Raw genomic sequence first — 19,477 nt, forward strand, 5'->3', positions numbered from 1 at the left:
GGACAGACGGACAGATGGACAGACAGACAGATGTTGGTAACCCACATAAAAAAATGCATATTGCAATATGTACATTTGCAAAATAGCAAACATTTTGATATACCGTGCAGCCCCACCAATTATATGATTTTTCTTTAAGCTTGTATACAAGCATATTAGTCATCTTTTTAACCTCTCTAGCCAAAAAGACTACACTAAAAACACTACAGTAAAATTGTCATAGATGTAATTTTAAAGCTTTTGACTGGGTATGTTATGTGAGTACACAATTGCTTCCCAAAAATGTTCTTCTCTTTTGTTTTTTTTATTACCTGTCAAATGGAAGGCAGAAGTGCAGAAGTGCTAGTTATCGGTTTATGCTTAGTTTTTGTCTGGATCGAGTCCTAAATGCTTAGATGACTGTAGTGACTTGGGCTTTGTTATGATTTTCCTTGACTGGCTGTCCTCCACGTTTGAATCGGTCCAGAATGCCCAGAAGGCCAAAGCGGCCCTCAATGGAGCCGACATATACGCCGGCTGCTGCACACTGAAAATCGAGTACGCTCGGGTAAATCTGCAGCGCTCACACACACACACACATACTCCTGCACACACTTACACACAGTCACACACATACACACACACACCGGTGGAGCCTAACACACATGCACCGCCGCTGTGCTTTCTCTCTCCCTCCCTCATTTAGCCCTCACGCCTCAACGTCATCAGAAACGACAACGACAGTTGGGACTACACCAAACCCTTTTTGGTCAGACGAGGTAAGAAACCGGTCTGAGAGAGTGTGTGTGCGTGTGTGTGTGAATGTGAGTGTAAATGCATGCCTATCTTTGTTAATTAACTCTGTCTTTCCTTCATCTTCATTATGTCTTTTTCATGTTTTTATTTTACGTGTGTTCTGAAATTTCTTTCAATCTTGTAATTTTTTTTTTCTCTGGGGTTATAAAAAGTGTGAGAGCCAAAAAATGCTGTGTGGTCCACAATTGCATCCTTTCAGCTGGAAGCGCATTTACATTTATATTTATTCCCTTTGGGAGATGCCTTTTATCTGATTCAACTTCTCATCGAAGCAGAATAGAAACCAAGCATATATATGGTAAATGAGCTGACAATGATACAAGCACTGCAAAGCAAAATATCCACCGGTTGATCTGAAGGAGATACCGAGACAGTCACAGGCACATAGACTGGAGTAAAGAAATATGAGGAATGTGGTGTGGTGTTACATAATAGAAGGAGCTTTCATGCAGATCCACGAATGCTCCTGGCTAATCATATAAGCATTCAAAACACCAGAAGCAATATACTAGAGTGGTAATATCTTATTTGTCCCAAGTGATTCCATAAATTAAGAAAATCTATCACTGATACATGCTAGTAGATAAAAACTCGTCCGGATTGCAATTTGCAAAAACCTTTAGTTAAAACTATTTGGAAATGAGTATTAGGCCAAGCCACATCTGGAATAGGATGTGAAATGTGTACTAGAATACACACTGTATCCTAGGTGGGAATATAGCACTTCAGCAGCTAGGCAATCATTTCCAAACCTGTTTCAAAATGTTTCAAATTCAGAGAATATTCTGGGGAAAATATGTATAATTAGGTTGGCAAAGACCCTGAATTTGTGCTACAGTTAATAAACTTTAAGAATACCCAGATAGAAAACCAAAATAGAATGTCTGGAAATGTATTTTGAAAAGGTCAAAAAGCACAAGACCCATGAGGTGTCAGCTGTAAATTACCAAGAAACTGCAAAAGGAGTCAGGTCACATATTTCAACAGATTTTTTACTGATCATTCCAATATTATAGATCATATCTGTAGAAACCAGGAGATCGCCTGAATATGCTTTCATGCTGAAAGCTGGATCGACCTTGATTTAATAAAGAGAGGTCAAGGTGGGTGGTGATGAAGTACTGAGGCAAAGGAGTTTCTGGCAGGACAAGAAGCTTTTTGACTCTAGCAGGTTGAGATAGAGATGGCGATCCTTCATCTAGGCTGAGATGCCTGTAAGGCATGCTGAAACCAGTGTGCCCTACTTAAAGAAGGACAGGTCAGGTATACCTTTGTCAGCATAGTCTGCAGAAGAGAGAATATTTCTTTCTTTGTCCTCCTTTATTTCTTTTGCTTTTGTGACCTTGAAGACTTTAGAAAAAAGTATTCAAAGGTTTTCCCAGAGGAACCCACCATAAATCCCTTAGGTGGCGCTAACTCTCTTGTAGATTCTTCACAGTACCTTTAAGAATTTCCCAGAGGAATAAACCAAACTCTTTAACTAGTGCTTAGTGAATTTCTTACACTTCTGTGAAGTACTGTTACAGGTTACTTAAGAAAAAGAACCCGAAAAAACATTGTTGTTACCTGTGTTCTAGACGTCCTTAAAGTGCCTTTAATCTTTCACTCTAGGAAACAAAAAGGAAAAAATTAAACATTTAATGGTGCAAACCATTTGTGTGACTTTGCACCTTTAAGAGTTTTCCCCAAAGTAACATGCTAATTAACCTTTAAGTGTGCTAATATTTCTGATGTAGACAATTGTCAGGGAACCATCAGCCACGGCTTCCCTCAGCACCCAGCCCGCTCGCAGTGCCTCGCCCACTTACTAACCACCTTCACCTGTTTCTTAACACCTGTCCTACTTAACACTTAAATAATAATAGATTTATGTAAGACCTTTTTCTAATAAGGTATCATAGTTTTATAGTTTTATAGGAAAACAAGCCTAAAAATCCTAATGGTTCTATATTTTCTTAGCAAGTTTTCAAAGCAAAACCACTACTTCAGAAGCACACCCCTTTACACTAGTACACCAACACCTGAGACATGTGAGAATTAAAGAATGGTCATTCTCCACCATACAACCGATGATGTCACATGAAAAAAATAGCAAAAAAATAAATGGTGAGATGTTCAGCATGACATGGCTGAAGGATCTGCCATCCCAGACTTATAAAAGACCCCCAAACACTCACTACTGACAGTCCATCAAGGTCTTTACATAACTATTCGATCTGGCTCATGGTACCAGAAGGCTGTGTGATAGTAATGGAAACCTGAAAGTGAAGGGAGGAAAAGAAAGCATCACTGAAAGATCAAAAAGATGAATGATGCATGGTGAGTGGGTAAAAAGGAGCAGGTGAAATGGTCTTGGAAACATCAGAAATACATAGCAAGGGCATGTGATTAGGCAGCTTATGAATGGCTTGGATCACAGGGGCACTGCTGCAGCTGCCGATACCCCCATAGTTCTTTCAGCAAATAGAGATAAACAGCCTTATCACCAGAGAGCCGGCGATGTTTAGCAATCGATCTGAGTCTTCTCAATGGGATTTCGAAGGTCTGTTTGACTTTGTCCATGATGCAGATCTCTCAGCGGTGCGCTATGTGCATGTGTTAACCTCCAGTGTTTTGTTGTGGAGGTACAGAGGGGATGCAGGTATTTGGATGCTAATTTAATCGTGGAGTAGGGAAATAAATAAAAGCATATTAATGGAGCTGCCAGCAATAAAAGGAATACCTCTTTCTCCACCTGATTCTATCTCTCCCTTGCTGTTTTTCTCCATTGGGGCTCAAGTATTTCAGTCAGCACTTTGTAAAATTACAAGCATCACAAATGTGTACAAGAAATGCTTGTCAAAGGCCTGGATATATTTAAGTACATCTGGCCAAAGCATCAAAAAAAATGTACAAATGTACATCAAGGCAATTTCATTCATATTATATATATATATATATATATATATATATATATATATATATATATATATATATATATATATATATATATATATATATATATATATACATACAGTTTTGCAAGGTAGCTTCATTCCTACAGTCCAAGTAACACAGGCATCCTGGCAGCATATTGATTATATTTGAAAACTGTGAGTCCCTTTAGAGATTTTGTTTAGTTCTCCACCCACCTTTCTGCACCCACTCCTGCCTCAAACCCCCCCCAACATCAAGGTCAGCTGGTGCTTGACCAGATTCAAGGCTGACTAAACACAGATTTAATGGTGCTATTGGATGGCAAGACAGCCCAATCGTTAACTAAGCTTTTGAGACTGTGGAGGTGGAAAAATAGAACAAAGAACCGACACTGGAATTGAACTAAGAACCGAAATAATGATATCCAAGGCTGCTTGAAAAAGAGACTAGTAGAACAGGTCCCCAACATCTGGCGTATGAAGGTCACCTTGAATCCTAATGGCCCCCACCTGCACCACGTGGAAATAAGAGCCCGGTGGTGCCCGCAAACTCCCACCGTTACCCGCTCATTTTGTAGCAATTAGCATCGCTCTGCACGACTTCTCCCTGTAGGGCTCCAGAGCTAAGTAGAGAAAGAACAGAAAGTAGAAGAAGGCGAGAAATGGAAAGAGACACGGCACACTCGGCTCTGTTCTCCCTCCATTGTGACAGTTTTGAGACAGACTTTGTTCCTTTGCTAGCTTTGAAGCTGTATAACAATGCCTGGCGCTTTGCATCAGTGTGGAAATCCTCATCACATATTTGGCTTTTATTTCTTCTGTGAAAATCTCAAAACAGCACAGTATAACAAGGCATTTGCGATTGTGATTGTGAAAAAGCAAGACATCGTCTTCCTGCGTTTGTGAAATGAACTTTCAGCATCTGTGCTTAATTGATTTTATTAAGGAATTTATCAATTTTAACAGCCTGTCTTTCTCCATCCTGCTGTTTGCTTTTAGTTGGATGTGAAAGACAGTGTTGCACTTATTGTGTTATTGTGAGCGCAGACAAAACGGTTATCGGGGGAAATGTTTTTTTTTTAAACATTGTTCACTGTGCACAGCTGGGTTCTTATAATGCTATTAATATTTACTTTTTTTATTTATATTTATTTTTGAAACACAGCTGGACATGAATATCCTTTCTCTAACTTTTTACTTTGAATTGTCCTTTTTTTTGATGCAGTGCCCTGTCAAGTGGCTTGACCTGATTTGCAAGGAAGACACGACTGTACAAACATTGTTTATTATGGGCTAATTTTTACTGATATTGAAAATCCTTGAAAAAACTTCATTTAGATATAAAAAAGTGACAAATATACAGTATATTTAAAAAGATAATATTAGATACATGAAAGATGTTAAATAAAACAGAGACATGATAATCCTAAGATTAAACAGTTGAATAAAATAATTAATTATGAATAAGTCCTGCGGTTACACAGACACTAACATATTGCTAAAATTCAACTGTATACAGTATTGCTGCCTGAGTGTAGGAGGATGAAGAGCTTTTCCTGGGTGGCTATCGATCACCCCTGTCCATGTATAGATATTCATCAGTATGTGAGAAAAAGGAACTTGGGATATGTAATGAGCAAAATTGCTATGCTTTTTGACAATTTTTTGTATACCACAAAAGAAACAACAACAATTGTAACAAAGTAAATCTGAACTGGAGATAAAACTGAAAAGCATGCCTGAACACTTTCCTGCGGCAGAAGCCTATGTTACTTAATCACTGATCACTGAAGACTGACTGTCCTAAAACTTCTTACAGAAAGCTTTGCCATGTCAAAAAAAAAAAAAGGAAACACTTTCTGACCAATTTGATTCACAAATTCTGCAGCATTATGATATACAAATGGAGTTATACAACTTCTATTCTCTTTTGTGTCACAGTTTCCTTTGCTTTGTTAATGTGTGTTAAACCAACACAAGGTGTCACACCTTACAAAATAGACTTCTGTCTATTGTTTACATCCTCTGCACTGATAAAAACTAATAACTGTTATCTCATCGACCAATTAAATTAGAATCCTCATGTGCCTGACAACAATAACAGGTGGACTCAGAATACATGCCTGAGGTGCACCTGTGCTCAGTACTCATGTAGAGGAGGTAAAAACATCAGCTCTTATTATAATTAACTGAGTAAGAAAGCTGTTTCAGGTTTGGGAATATCCTGTAAATGAGTTTGGAGTTTGGTGGAACAGATGTTGGAGGGGGAAAAAAACAGCAGGATTGCAATTAATGTTCTGAGAGTTATATATGGTTTTGTCTGGCATTTTGTGGAATAAAATGCCCTGTTGTGTTATTACTATTATTTTTCGAGGTTGTGTAAAACTTGCTTCTGTTCTCACAAAACTGGCAGGATAGTTATAAAAAGTATGTTTAGGAATGTATAAAATGACACTTTTATACACTCTTATTTACTGTTTACTGAGTGTTTAGTGTTTAGTGAGCTTACTAGTTTATAAACATTCTGCATGAAGTGAATTAAATAAATCAAGTACAAAATTTAACATTGTTAATATGTAAAAATTCATAGTAGGTATTGAGTAGATGATGTTTGGTTGCACAGAAACAAATGGATGTTTGGATACATTTTTAACACTGTATAATGTTTTCCAATGAAATTGTGTAGGGAAAAATGTCTAGTTGTTTAGGAACAATTTTAGATATTTAAATGTAATGCATACTGTGTATTAGGGTGTAGTCCTAACTGATTCAAAATGTCACATATTTGTTATTTCATTAAACACAAAGATTATTAGGATTGTCTATTATCTATTAAAGATAGATAACAGATGTAAGGTGTATCCAAATAAAGCCAAACCTGTTTTTACTGTGTTGTACAGGATAATAATTTTCTCAGTTTAGTGTTTAGTCAGTGTTCAAGATTTCATTTTCAGGTGTCCCAGAATTTTGATAATATAAAACTGAAGAAAGCATGAAGAGTAGGAGTTTAGGCCTTGCGGTAAATGTATATTTTAGAGAAATATTGATATGCTTTTAATCGTGACTGTCTAGACTGACCTTATTATTATAATATTCATGAAGTATGCATTATTATTGTTGATATTGTTATTCATATTACTATAATTACTTACATTTTGATTTCGAGCATAAAAAAGGGTAACCAATTCTTAGTTACAAAGGCAAATTACACGTTTTTTGTCTCGTCACCTACATTTTTGCTGCGGTTGTGTTTTCTCTGCCATTTCACATCTCATCACACTTCATCTCTTATTCCTTTCTATCTATTTATTTATGCATGGGTTATCCAGCTGTGATGATTGTGTGTGTGTGTGTGTGTGTGTGTGTGTGTGTGTGTGTGTGTGTGTGTGTGTGTGTGTGTGTGTGTATGTTTGTGTGGTTCATGGAATTTGTTAAGGCTCTTCAGCACTTTCACACCCCACATTGTGCTTCTTCTCTGTGCTCTGATTACAGAGCGTGGTAAAGGTAGACAGAGGCAGGCCATCCTGGGGGAGCATCCGTCCTCGTACGGCGACAACGGTTATGGTCAGTCTCCATCACTCTATCTTGTCTTTTTTTTCTGCCTTGCCTGTCACTCTGCAGCTGTTACTCAGCTCAGAGTGATTAAGCTTTCTCATCCACAGTCATGCAGATAAGTGGGAGGCAGAAGGAAAGAGATGTAGGAAAGGGAGAAAGAGATGGAGTAGAGATGCAGCAGAGAAATGTCATGTTGAGGGAGGGAGGGAAAGATGAGAGTATTCTGCTAAGCACGGTGTAATTAGTAGGACCTGCACGGGAACGGGAGTGCATCAGACTAGAAAATAGTGTGTAATTTCTCTTGCTCGTTCGTTCTTTTTTGGTTTTCTGAAGCATTGCACCAGAATCTTAACAGCTGCCGTTGGCGACTGACAGCAATTCCTTTCTCTTTACCACCCCTTGTGGCTACCCAGGGTCACACTGCCCCCTGCTGCCTCTGCCCAGTAACACCAGGTTTAAGAGGAGTTCTCATGAGGTACCTGATGTTGTGGCGTACCCTCTGCCCCAGACCTCCTCCTACATTGGCCACTCCTCCAGTTCTGTTGCCATGGTGAGCGGCCTGCATCCCACCAAGATGAACTGCACCCGCATCTTCAACCTCTTCTGTCTCTATGGTAACATTGAGAAGGTGAGTGGGCCATGAGAGGAACAGTGCTGCAGTGTTTTGTCATTACTGACTTTTTGTCTAATGGAAGTCAAGCTAAAAGATGGACTAATCAATAAGCTATAAGCAATAATCTATGTGCGTTGCTGAAAATGTTGTTTTCTTTTCCAGGTAAAATTCATGAAGAGCGTTCCTGGAACAGCCCTGGTGGAGATGGGAGATGAGTATGCTGTTGACCGTGCCATCACACATCTTAACAGTATCAAAGTCTTCAGCAAGAGGCTCAACGTATGGTACTGACACCCTTCTGTTATTAATCACACAAGTGTGCTGTGTATAGTATTGTTGTGAGCACCCATTAGTGTTTTGATGCTATGAGTAAGTGAATCTACCTAATCTACCTGCCTAGAATCAGGTTAGAGTCCTGCCTAAACTGTGCCAAAAATGTCACTACAGTGACAATAACAATATTTTAACACTGTCTGTTTTTCTATTCACTGTGATTTCTACTCACACTTCCTTTTTTATTCCATTGCATTTAATCTGACCAATAAATAAAAACATTTTATGTAAGATTTTAAGCCTTACACACACACAAATTTTTTTTAAGAGTTTGCTTAATTAATATCAAAATAAAATTATTAATTTTGTGCAGCTTTACACTTACCAGATGGACCAATAGTTGTGAAAGCAACCTTCAACTAGACATTTATATACTTATTGATTTACCCGACTTATTCCACCTCTTAATACCACCACTATCACATCGCAATTATAGAAACCATCAATACTGTACAAAAACACAATATAACAACGAGTGACATTACAGAGAGAGAGATGCATTTTACATATGGAGGGTGAAAACCATTTTACTAAATCAAGAAACCCAGTTAAGACAACTCCAAACCTCTACACTACAACCGCAACTGTGCACCTACATCATCTGGAGCAGTTTAGAATAAATTTTTGTCTAATAACATGACAGAAACATAAAAAAAATAAAATAAAATACAACTTACTCACCAAAGATGCGGCCTCATAATTTGTACAGCTCCTTAGAGGCTGTAATCCAGTGGTACCGCTCGTATTCACTGGTCTGGAAGTGGAGAACAAACGTTTTCCCGGGCTGAGACACGCTAGCTAGCTTCGGGGTCGGCGGACCACGATGTATATTTACTCTTACAATGTATAACTTTTCTTTAAAATGTATTTTAAAGTATGTCTGAGACCAAATCAATTTCTCTTCCTTCGTAAGTGAAAAAAAAAAAGCCTAACTTAGATGTATTAATGTGTGCAGAGCTACACACGTGGTTTCCCTCTGACAAACCAATCAGAGGACAGAAAAATGAAATATGAAATCTCACCGATTGAAGAAACAGAGCTATTTATTAAGGAGACTAGGGTAAAAAAAAAGGCCAGCAGAACAGATCTTGCAGGTCCAGGGCAGATTAGATTGACATGGCAGCACATAGAGGCTGAAATCTGATTGGACAAAAAAAATCTAGCATACACGTACTGGAAGAAGTGAACGAAATGAAATGAAGAGAATAAACTGTTGGGAATAAATAAATACAATTTCATGGAAAAAAAAATATAAGAATTTTGTAGGTCAGTGCTTCTGATAGTGTTTAGGCCAGCAGAGAAGGCTTTGCTGGCCCTGACCGCCCACCACTGCTTATTGATTCATTTACTGACAGCTTCCAAATAATTCTAATTATTCTGTTTTTTTTTTTTTTTAATGCTCTTGTTTTTTTTAATGCTTTAGTTCTGAGACTTATTTTTTGTGAGTATGTATTCAGACCTACATGCCTTATTATATTTTTAATTTGTTTATTTATTTATGCTTTTTGATTGAATGAACCATCTGTATTCTGACGATTCAAAAGCTAAGAGTACTCTCAGGATGGGAAGGATGGTACAGATTAGATTGACATGGCAGCACATAGAGGCTAAAATCTGAAAAAAAAAAAAAAAAAAATCTAACATCCACATACATGTACTGGAAGCAGTGCTGCCAAGAGAAATCAAACCCGTGCCGCAGCGGTGAGAGCGCCGCATCCTAACCACTAGACCACCAGGGAACCTTGCTGCTGGGTGGTAACTGGCAATACTAAATTATTAAGAAAATTTCTCAAACAATCTCAACCAAATTAATTTTGTTTATCGGTTTTGCTCTACTACTGTATGTGTGAGGTGCAAGCATCAAAAGCACAGGACTGAGCTAAATTATCTGAACACAAGAATGTATGCATATTTTCAGTCTAATTAGTAAAAATTACATTATACTAATTGCTTGACTATGAATTTTCTCTCAGCCTTTAATGGACCTATTAGGTTCAGGCATGTTTTTTAATATTCATGAGACATTTTGAAATTATACCTAAATTACAAGTGTGCCTTTTTTTTTTTTTTTTTTTTTATTGCTTTTTGCATCTCACAGGTGGATCTGACTGACTCTCCTCACTTGTTATTAATATTCATTCATAAAGCAGACCCCTGCTGCTCATTAATATTTATTAGATTGATAATAGCCTTCTTAGCGAATCGACAAAGCATTTGTGCATGTCAACACATGCAGACTTCTTGTTTGAAGTCGATGTTTTGCACGCAAATGTGCAGACTCATTTTTAATATTGTGCAACCCAGAGATAAATCAGTGCTTTGTGAGCTGTAGGGAAGTAAGTTAGCAGTCGGAGGTTTGCAAAAATAAAAAAATAAAAACCCAGACGTTCTCCTGGCTCCCGTCAATAGTCATTTTAAATTATTTTTTCCCCCACTGGTGCTAGCTATAGAGACATGTCTATCATTCTCATACTAAAAAGTCCAGTAAAGATTATGTAAAAGTTGTCCACCGTCAGCTTTTTCTTTAAATATTAGTAGTAAGTAAGTAAGTGGTGTGTGTGTGTGTGTGTGTGTGTGTGTGCGTGCGCGTGTGTGCATGCGTGTGTGTGCGTGTGAGTGTGTGTTTTGGTTCTGCTGTAGATCTACTGGCACTTGTGGACCATAGCAAAGTATTAAATCATGTCTCTTGTGTGAATTAGATAAAGTCCATGGCTATGAAAGAATAAAAAATAGAGATGAAGTCAATACACAAATGAAGACACCAAAATTTGTTTAGATTCCACTTTCTCTCAGAGATGATTTGACTACATGCTCAACGTTGTTGTTTGTAGTTTGTGTCAGTGAGTTCCACAGAGAAAAGGTACAAACCTAAAAGTGATTCACACACAATTTTTAAAGTAAATTTTATTTTGATTTAAATGCCAAACTGCACGTTAGGCTTCATCAGCAGCTGGCATGTACGCTAACCAGAGGCACAGCAATCTCTGCTACTTTCCTCTAAGCCTTGTTTTTCTTTTCAAGGTCTCTATACATGTTTAGTGAAAGGATGATATAGCAAGTATAAATGAAACTATGCTGATAGTTTTCTTCCATTTTTTGTTGTGAGTGGGAAATTAAAAAGAAAAGACAGAACAGAGAATTCCTAGTCGAAGGAAACGCATCACAATGTTATAGGTATTTAGCATACAGTTCAGAAATGTTGTATTATACACATTCATAGACAATAGTGTAAGAAAAAAAAGGTTTTAGTCATGTTACAGTTTGAATGTTACCTAATACAGTAAGAACTACATTATAGAAACTTTCAGCATCTAAGTGTCAGAATTCTGCGTCTCATTTTTATTTCCCATCGCATTTTCCTTGGAGAGCCCTCAGGGAATGAAGAGATGTCTCGTTGAATCGACCCACTTCATCCATCAGGATAATACACCGGCGAAGGAGCAGATTAACTTAAGAGAAATTGTAGCATGCGAGCACTAACCTGTCGTTTCATTAACCTAACCAGCTTGTTTCCTCTGCTGTTTTTATCCTCCGGCTCTTAAAGCATGGGCATGTGCAGAACGGAAGAAGGTGCCAAAGATGCCTTTTGTGTGACAGTGATTTAAGCTGCTGTGTGCATTTACATAAGCTGTGTACATGAGCAGTAACAAGGTTTTAAAAAATGCACCAGCAGCTGAAGGTCGAGCTGTTTATAATAAGATATATCTCTCTCTGTTGTCTGACTTTTTCTTTTTTTCTAGCCTGGAGCCATGTCTCCTTTTGTTGCCCGTGTTGTCGTTTTCAGAATAACACAGAAGGATGCTTTTTTTTTCCAGTGCTCTAAATCTGTCTTTTCTGACTGATGCTTCCTTCACTTCTGAAGGATGATATTCACATTCGCTCTTTTGTGTTTTCACTTGTCTCTCCTCCACCATTTAGTTTGCCTCTGTTTGTTTCTTGTCTTTCTTTGATTGAAATGTCTATCATTTTCTGTCTTATCATTCTCTCCCCAATACTCTCTGTCTCTTTCTCTCCCTCTTTTTATTCAGCGTGTCCAAGCAGCATGCAGTCATCCCCAGCCAGGTTTTTGAGCTGGAGGACGGTTCAAGCAGCTACAAAGACTTTGCCATGACTCGCAACAACCGCTTCACCAGCGCTGGGCAGGCATCCAAAAACATCATCCAGCCTCCTTCATGCGTGCTGCACTTTTACAATGTCCCTCCCTCCATCTCTGAGGAAGACCTGCAGAGGGTTAGTGGATGTGCCTAAGAGTCTTGAATGCAGGAGAAAGGCAGCGACGGAATTATAAAGGACAGAGTAGACCAAGCCAGTGCAGCTGTTAGAATGGGAACGTCCACAATCTGTCCCTGTCACCTGCTGCTGTCCGAACACACTGTCTGTTAAGCTCTGATAACATTTAGCGCAGGTGGAAATGTCAGTTGCCATGATAACCATGATAAATGAGTTCTCTTCCATAAATATAATGCATTTTTAAAAGTGCATTAAGTCATAAATAAAGAACTATGAGCAGAGTTTCTCTTCACACCTTGCAATTCATCAGAACAGCACTTCCAGAAAGGTTTTGCTCTTAAAAAATATATATTATATTATAGTATATCCATTTATTATTACATTCTGTGGCAGACAGTAGGGAAGTATTTATATTGAGGTACATTTTAAGTAATTATCTGTATTTATCAATTTTGAAACCTTAAATACAACTTACTCACCAAACTTACTCGTGGTTTTCAAAATTTATGAATTTTGAAAACCACGTTGTTCTTCACTGCTTAGAATTGCATACATGATAATGTGAGAATAAATGAGAACGTGTTTTAAGACCCCAAGTGTAGCCCCAGTGTGTTTAGTAAGTCCTTTTGGAATTGGAGCTTTCATAAACATTCGAGTACAATGGAAGGGAATGTATTACATTTGTGGGACATAATAACATTAATAATAATAATAATAATAATAATAATAATAATAATAGTGTATTTATTATTATACGGATTTGATGCTATGTTGTTACTGCCACTCATGCTTTCAATGTCTTATTAATCTTTTCCAGTTATGCACAGAGCAGGACGTGCCAGGCTTCATCAAGTTTAAAGTGTTTGACGCCAAACGTAAGTCCCTACGCTTCCTTGTTTATGTCTGTTTTTGTGTTCGTAATGACTGTAAATGTGACGACCACAAATAAAGATTTGAATCCTTTATTTCATGGATGAGGCATGTGCCGTCTAGACCTTTTTTTTATAAATCTTTCCCGCCCTACGATTTTATAAATGTAGATGCTATGGTTCACATCACTTTCGTACATTCTTCCACAACTTAGGACTAGTAATACTACTGCTGATCATCTTACAAGTATTTTCGATTCCTTACAGTACTTTGGATTTCCATCAGGTTTCGAGTTGATTTAAAAGATTTTCAGGCTGACATATAAAACCCTACATGGTATTTCTCTGAGCTCTGAACACTCTGCACGCTAAAATATAACCTTCCGTCTTTTTAGTCAGGTTTTTTAGTTGTCTCATATTATCTCGTGTATAACACCTTGTGTGAGAAGGCTCATTTGGACAGCATTTTTTAGCCCGGCATTTTAATACGATATCTGTTTATCTGCATTATCATTAATCAACAGATGATTGATGAGTTTCTAGACTTATTTCCATACAGGCTGTAATGTTTATCCAACGCATACTGATATTCACTTAATCTCCACAGGTGACAGGGCTTTCGATTCTTATTCTGCTAAATTATGTGGTTCGCTTCTGGCTGATTTCAGACACACACATTATGTTTTTTTAAATCGTATCTTTTAGGTTACCTGTTACTTACATATTGCAGAATGCATAATGGAGTTTTTGATATGTGTGCTTATTTCATTTATTAATTATTCTCATTTTGTATGTAAAACACCCTGAAAAAACACCTTTTTAAAGGCACTATATAAAATAAAGTTTATTATTATTATTATTATTATTATTATTATTATTATTATTATTATTATTATTATTATTATTATTATTATTATCATTATTAGTTTAAGAAAATGGGCCATGGTGTTATCTTGCCAGATTGACTTTATTTGTGAATATAATATTCACATATATTCATTTAATATTAGAAGTAGTGTTGAGTACAGTAAATGCAAAGTGTAGCAGTGTAGTCATATTAGTATGCATGTGATAGAATGTCACAGTTTGCAGGAAAATAGTTCTGAAAACCCATCTGTTGATTAATAATAATATGGATAATCAGATACTGGAATGAAGCACCACGATGAAAAATGTTGTTCAAATACGACTTACATGAGACAAAATTGGCTATGAATGGAAACTGCTATTAAGGTACGCATATGGTGTTTTATGTAGTTTATATATGATTTGTGTGATGATTTAACAGCGAGCTCCAAAACCATCTCGGGCCTTCTGGAATTTGACAGCAAAACACACGCAGTGGAAGTACTGACAGTCCTGAATCATTACCAGATCAGAATACCCAGTGAGTACCGCTACTGCTTCAATTTCCTGTATTCTGACCACCTGTATTATGAACACATAATTGTTTTCACATTTGTTGTTATGAGCATTGTTCTGTCCAAAGTGTTAGCAGCCAAAATATTAGCCAGCAGAATCACTTCTGAACATCAACATATAATACTTTTATAGTAAATACATTTTAATAGTGCTTTTCTTGACCTGTTTTATAAACAATAAATTTTGAATGAATTCCTGCTTTAGAAATTTACTAGCTAATATTCTGAGGTAAACATTTTCACAAACTATAAATAAAACACAACCACATTGTGCTAATGCATCTAACAAAACACATTTCCCAGTATTCCCCAGTAAATTTAGATTGTTCTTAAAGAACTAGCTACCAGATACCTAGATAAATGTTAGTTGTTAGTTGTTGTTTAAATGACAATTAAATTGAACTTTAGCTTCATAATGAACGTCTGTTTAGCAGCCACAAAGCTTACTGACATGTTTCTGCTGTGCTACAAGTTAATCCAGCAGTTATAACGTTCTTTTTTATTTTTTTATGTAATCTAATGCAAACTCTGCGGTAAAAAGTAAATTTTTTTAGAATACAAGTGCTAAAAGGAGATTAAAGTAGTTTAGAGAACTGAAAAGCCGAAAAGCACCAGATTAAACAATTTATTCGAGTCGGTAATTTGAATTTGATTGTTGTACTTTTCCACAAGCTGGCACGCACCCACACATACACACACACACAAACACACACAATTGTACACCTCTTAACGGTTTTGTGTGATGTGCATCTCCCTGTGCAATTAATCTTGCAGTGGTAAATGTAACATGGCTCTGTGTAATCGAGTCACAGCAGGCGTTTTCTTTTTGAGCCGAGGACAAAGCAAACAGTTGCCTGCTTGTGCTTTTGTGCTGCAAGGCATTACATAAATTTTCTAAAATACCATTTATGTTATTTGTTTGTGATAGTTTGTGTTTTATAATGAAAACTATTCCATGTTAACAGAACAAAAATGGAAAAGACGCAATGATTATTCATTGTGCTCAACTTGGGTGTTTTACTGCACTTTGATTCAGCTTCTTGGGATGCTTTGCTTGTCACATCATTTAAATTCAAATTGCATTTGTCACATAAACAAACATACACAGTACGATACGCAGTAAAATGCTTTTTTTTTCACTGGTCCACGATATAAAGTGGAATAAAACATTTTTTAAAAGGGTAAGTGTTAAAGAGTAGAAAACTTAAGGCCATTATCAGTTTTCTAGTAAATGAACTTAAAAATAATAATGTGAAAAATGTGTTGTTTAAAAAAGGTTAATGTTTAATAATAGACATTTTGCTTTGAAGAGATGTTTATTTCACATTTACAGAATGAATTTCTAGAGTCAGTGCTGTGTTACAGTCAGATGCAAAGCTTTAAGGTTGAATGATGCAGTGCTTTGTGCTTTGGAACTAATTTATCTAATTAGCGTCCCACAATATTAAATGTTAACTATTTGGGCAAAAGTATGTGAACAACTGAACGAATGTCATAGCTACATGTATTTCCTGTAATTTCTGGACTATAAAGCGCACCCATATTTAAGCCGCACCCACTAAATTTGACAAAGATTTTTATTTTGAACATAAATACGCCACACCTGTCTATAAGCCGCAGGTGTCTACACTGAAACTAATGAACTTTACACAGGCTTTAATGAAAGCAGTGACTGTTACACGGCTTGTATCTAAACAGTAGCCTACCAAGAAAGTTATTGTTCACTGTCTTTCACAACAATTTCTCTCAGTTTTTCTTTTGGCATCGTCGTGCGTTTAAAAATCACCATCGGTGAAGCTTTTCTCCCGATGCCGTGCAGCTCAGAACACAGGTGAAGTGCGTTTTTTTCATGGCCGGTTGTTTTAAGCGTGACGAATAATCCGCATTTCCTGTAGACAATCCGAGTGAGCGGCAGGTCAAACGTCAGAGTAACATCATCCATATTTATGATGTGGTGCGGCCCGATTTTTGTCTTGAAGCTTGTGAAACCGGGAAAAACCCAGGAAAAATCCATAAATTTGCCACTTCATTGTTTAAAAGCTTTCAAAGCGTGGGAAAAAAGTAGCGGCTTATAGTCCGGAAAATACGGTAAATGTTTTTCTTAATATCCAGTTTGAGTAGAAATTGTGTGTAATTCTGGCCTGTGATTAAAATGAGAAGGAAAAAGGTAAAAAAAAATTAAAAAGCAAACCGATTACTTCTACTTGCATATTTTTTGTTATTTGTACAAAGCCCAGATTAGGGAAAATGCACAGGACTGGCACTCCTGACTGCATTGTTTCATTCATATTTCTATAAATAATACAACAGGGTCTTTTGTCTAGTAGTTTTCTTTTCCATTTTATTAGCCGGTGCTGTGATTTATTCTAAAATTGTAACTAGATTCTTCTTCACCTCCCCAGACGGCTCCAATCCCTACACCCTGAAGCTGTGCTTCTCCACCTCATCCCACCTCTGAACAGGAGCTGAAGACGCACACTTCACACCATCGCGCTGTTTACACTGGACGGAGATGATGGGAAGAGAAAGCTACAGAGTGTGAGGGAGAAGGGCGTAGAGAGAGGGATGACACATACGTGGTCGTCACCCTTAGCATGAGGACTTGAAGCGCAAAACACTCAAGAATTCCTTCGTTTCTTCATTTTTTTAAAGACTCTTAAGTGTTTTCTCATTACATTCTGGTAAAACCAGAAACTGACTGACTTTACAATAATGATGTCATCTCATCGAAAGTGAGTTTCCCATGGGCAAAAAAAAAAAAAAGAAACAAACACGGACGCCTTTTTAATTTGTGTGTTTTCGTCCTTCTTTCTTCTTTAAATCTTGTGTGCTGCAGAAAACACATGAGGTACGCAACCTTAAAAGACAATATCGTATGAACTACTGTTATGCCGATGATACTGACATGGAGAATAGACGTATAAGAGTGTAATGAGTGGTGTATGTGTGTTGACATAGAGAGAGACCTAGAGTGGTATTGGGCAAACAGGGAATCTGTTTATAGGCTGTAATTTAGATCCTTCTGTAATATTGTTGTGTATAGATGCCAAGGCATGAGGAATTATGAGAATTACTGGCACACAAGGTGGCCTTATAAGCCTTTAGGTTGAGTTTTGCAGGGGGAAAAAATGTGTAGTTGTATTGCTAGTTCTGCTAGTCTGGATCATGTGCTAAAGGCTTTATTAGATTTAGGCCCCTGAGAGTCTGTGCTTTATGGGTGATTAGAATATTATTCATAAAATTATGGCGGTGGTTGTATGGCACACTGCTGCTCCACAGCTAGACTATAAAATCTAAAATCCTGCTATGTTAACCCCATATCTGGCTCAAAAAGCATACGGGACAAATTTCATATCCATCGCACAAGGCAGCCTTGACCTCTTCCAAATGGATTCTTTCAATAATGGCAATAACAACAAAAAAACGTTTAACCCCAATCTAAAGATTTAAATCTAGCTTTGGATCACAGTATGTCAGACAGAAATACAAAGATCACGTGTGCAGTGTTCTCAGTTTATTCTCACTTGTCCATGTGTATAATTGGCACGTCACATCATCTGCGGTTCACTGTGAGCATGTCCAGCCATTAAACACATTTGCCAGCTGACATTTGTGTCATTTTATTACCTTTTATTTCACAGAGCTGTTGAATTCTTAACTCTGATTTGTCAGAAGCTGTGCACTTATTTTTTCATAACAGGATGTCTGAATGTATTTCCAGCTGCAAGAATATGTTGTACAATTATTGTTATTATGATATGGTTTCTGCAGTAGGATACACCGATCAGTCATAACATAAAAAACTGACGAGTGAGGTGAATGCCACTGATTGTCCTGTTACAGTGGATATATTCCGCAACTAGTGAACACTCAACACTTTTCGAAGTTGATGTGTTGTGAAGCATAAAAAAATGGGCAAGTGTAAAGATCTGAGTGACTTTGACAACTGTTATAGCTAGGCGACTTTGTCAGAGCATCTCTGAAGCAGCATGTCATGCGAGGTATTACTGTTATGCAGCGGTTATTACCCACAAGAAGGAAGGAAAACCGGTGAACTGGGGACGAACCTTAGACATGCAAGGCTCACTGATATGCGTGGGGAGTGAAAGCTAGTCTGTCTGCTCTATAGAGCAACAAAAGAAAGTGGCTTAGTGAGAACCCTGAATTAATCATGTTTTTCTTTCTCATCATGTGGATGATTAGGAGTGTGTGTCCCTTAGCCGGGGAAGAGATAACACCATGATGCACTGTGGGAAAAAGGCAAGCTGGTGGATGCAATGTGATGCTCTGGGTAATGTTCTGTTGGGGAAACCTTGTGTTGTAACATCATGTTACTTTGACTTGTACCACCTACCAAGACGGTTTACTAATATTTCCTTTTTTTACAGTTTATTTTTAAAATGCTGCAAATTTTGCAAAATTAAAACTTTTGATTAGATTCAAATATTGTTAGACAACAAAAAATGGTCTTTTTTGAAAAAAAAAATAATAATTTTTTTTTTTTTTTGGTGCCACAATTCAGATGGTCAAAAGCTGTTTTGCATTGCCATAATCTCATTACATCATCTTGATAACCCACCATCTTTTAAATAATTTAATACTACATGTTAATATCTCATTATTTCAAAATAGTATGTGGTTATTATAACTCGGTATATTGTTCATTTTACTTAATGACTCGAATAACCAATTTGACATAACAAGATCATTTACAATAATCACATCTTGGATGAAAGTGAAAAATAT

The 19,477-nt window shown here is 37.1% G+C and overlaps 1 protein-coding gene across 1 annotated transcript in view; it reads left to right on the forward strand.

The window, feature by feature from the left end:
• The window catches only part of hnrnpll (heterogeneous nuclear ribonucleoprotein L like), a 70,086-nt gene extending 51,748 nt beyond the window's left edge, over window positions 1–18,338 (forward strand). Inside the window, exons 5-13 of the mRNA XM_083558750.1 lie at window positions 451–547; window positions 686–758; window positions 7,203–7,274; window positions 7,679–7,893; window positions 8,041–8,162; window positions 12,240–12,441; window positions 13,259–13,316; window positions 14,599–14,697; window positions 17,134–18,338. Coding sequence (XP_083414876.1) covers window positions 451–547; window positions 686–758; window positions 7,203–7,274; window positions 7,679–7,893; window positions 8,041–8,162; window positions 12,240–12,441; window positions 13,259–13,316; window positions 14,599–14,697; window positions 17,134–17,189 — 994 coding nt within the window. The 3' untranslated portion in view covers window positions 17,190–18,338. The remainder of the gene's footprint in view (window positions 1–450; window positions 548–685; window positions 759–7,202; window positions 7,275–7,678; window positions 7,894–8,040; window positions 8,163–12,239; window positions 12,442–13,258; window positions 13,317–14,598; window positions 14,698–17,133) is intronic.
• Window positions 18,339–19,477: the final 1,139 nt, after the last annotated feature.

Source organism: Silurus aristotelis (assembly GCF_946808225.1).
Source record: "Silurus aristotelis genome assembly, chromosome: 13".
Classification (NCBI taxonomy): Eukaryota; Metazoa; Chordata; class Actinopteri; order Siluriformes; family Siluridae; genus Silurus; species Silurus aristotelis.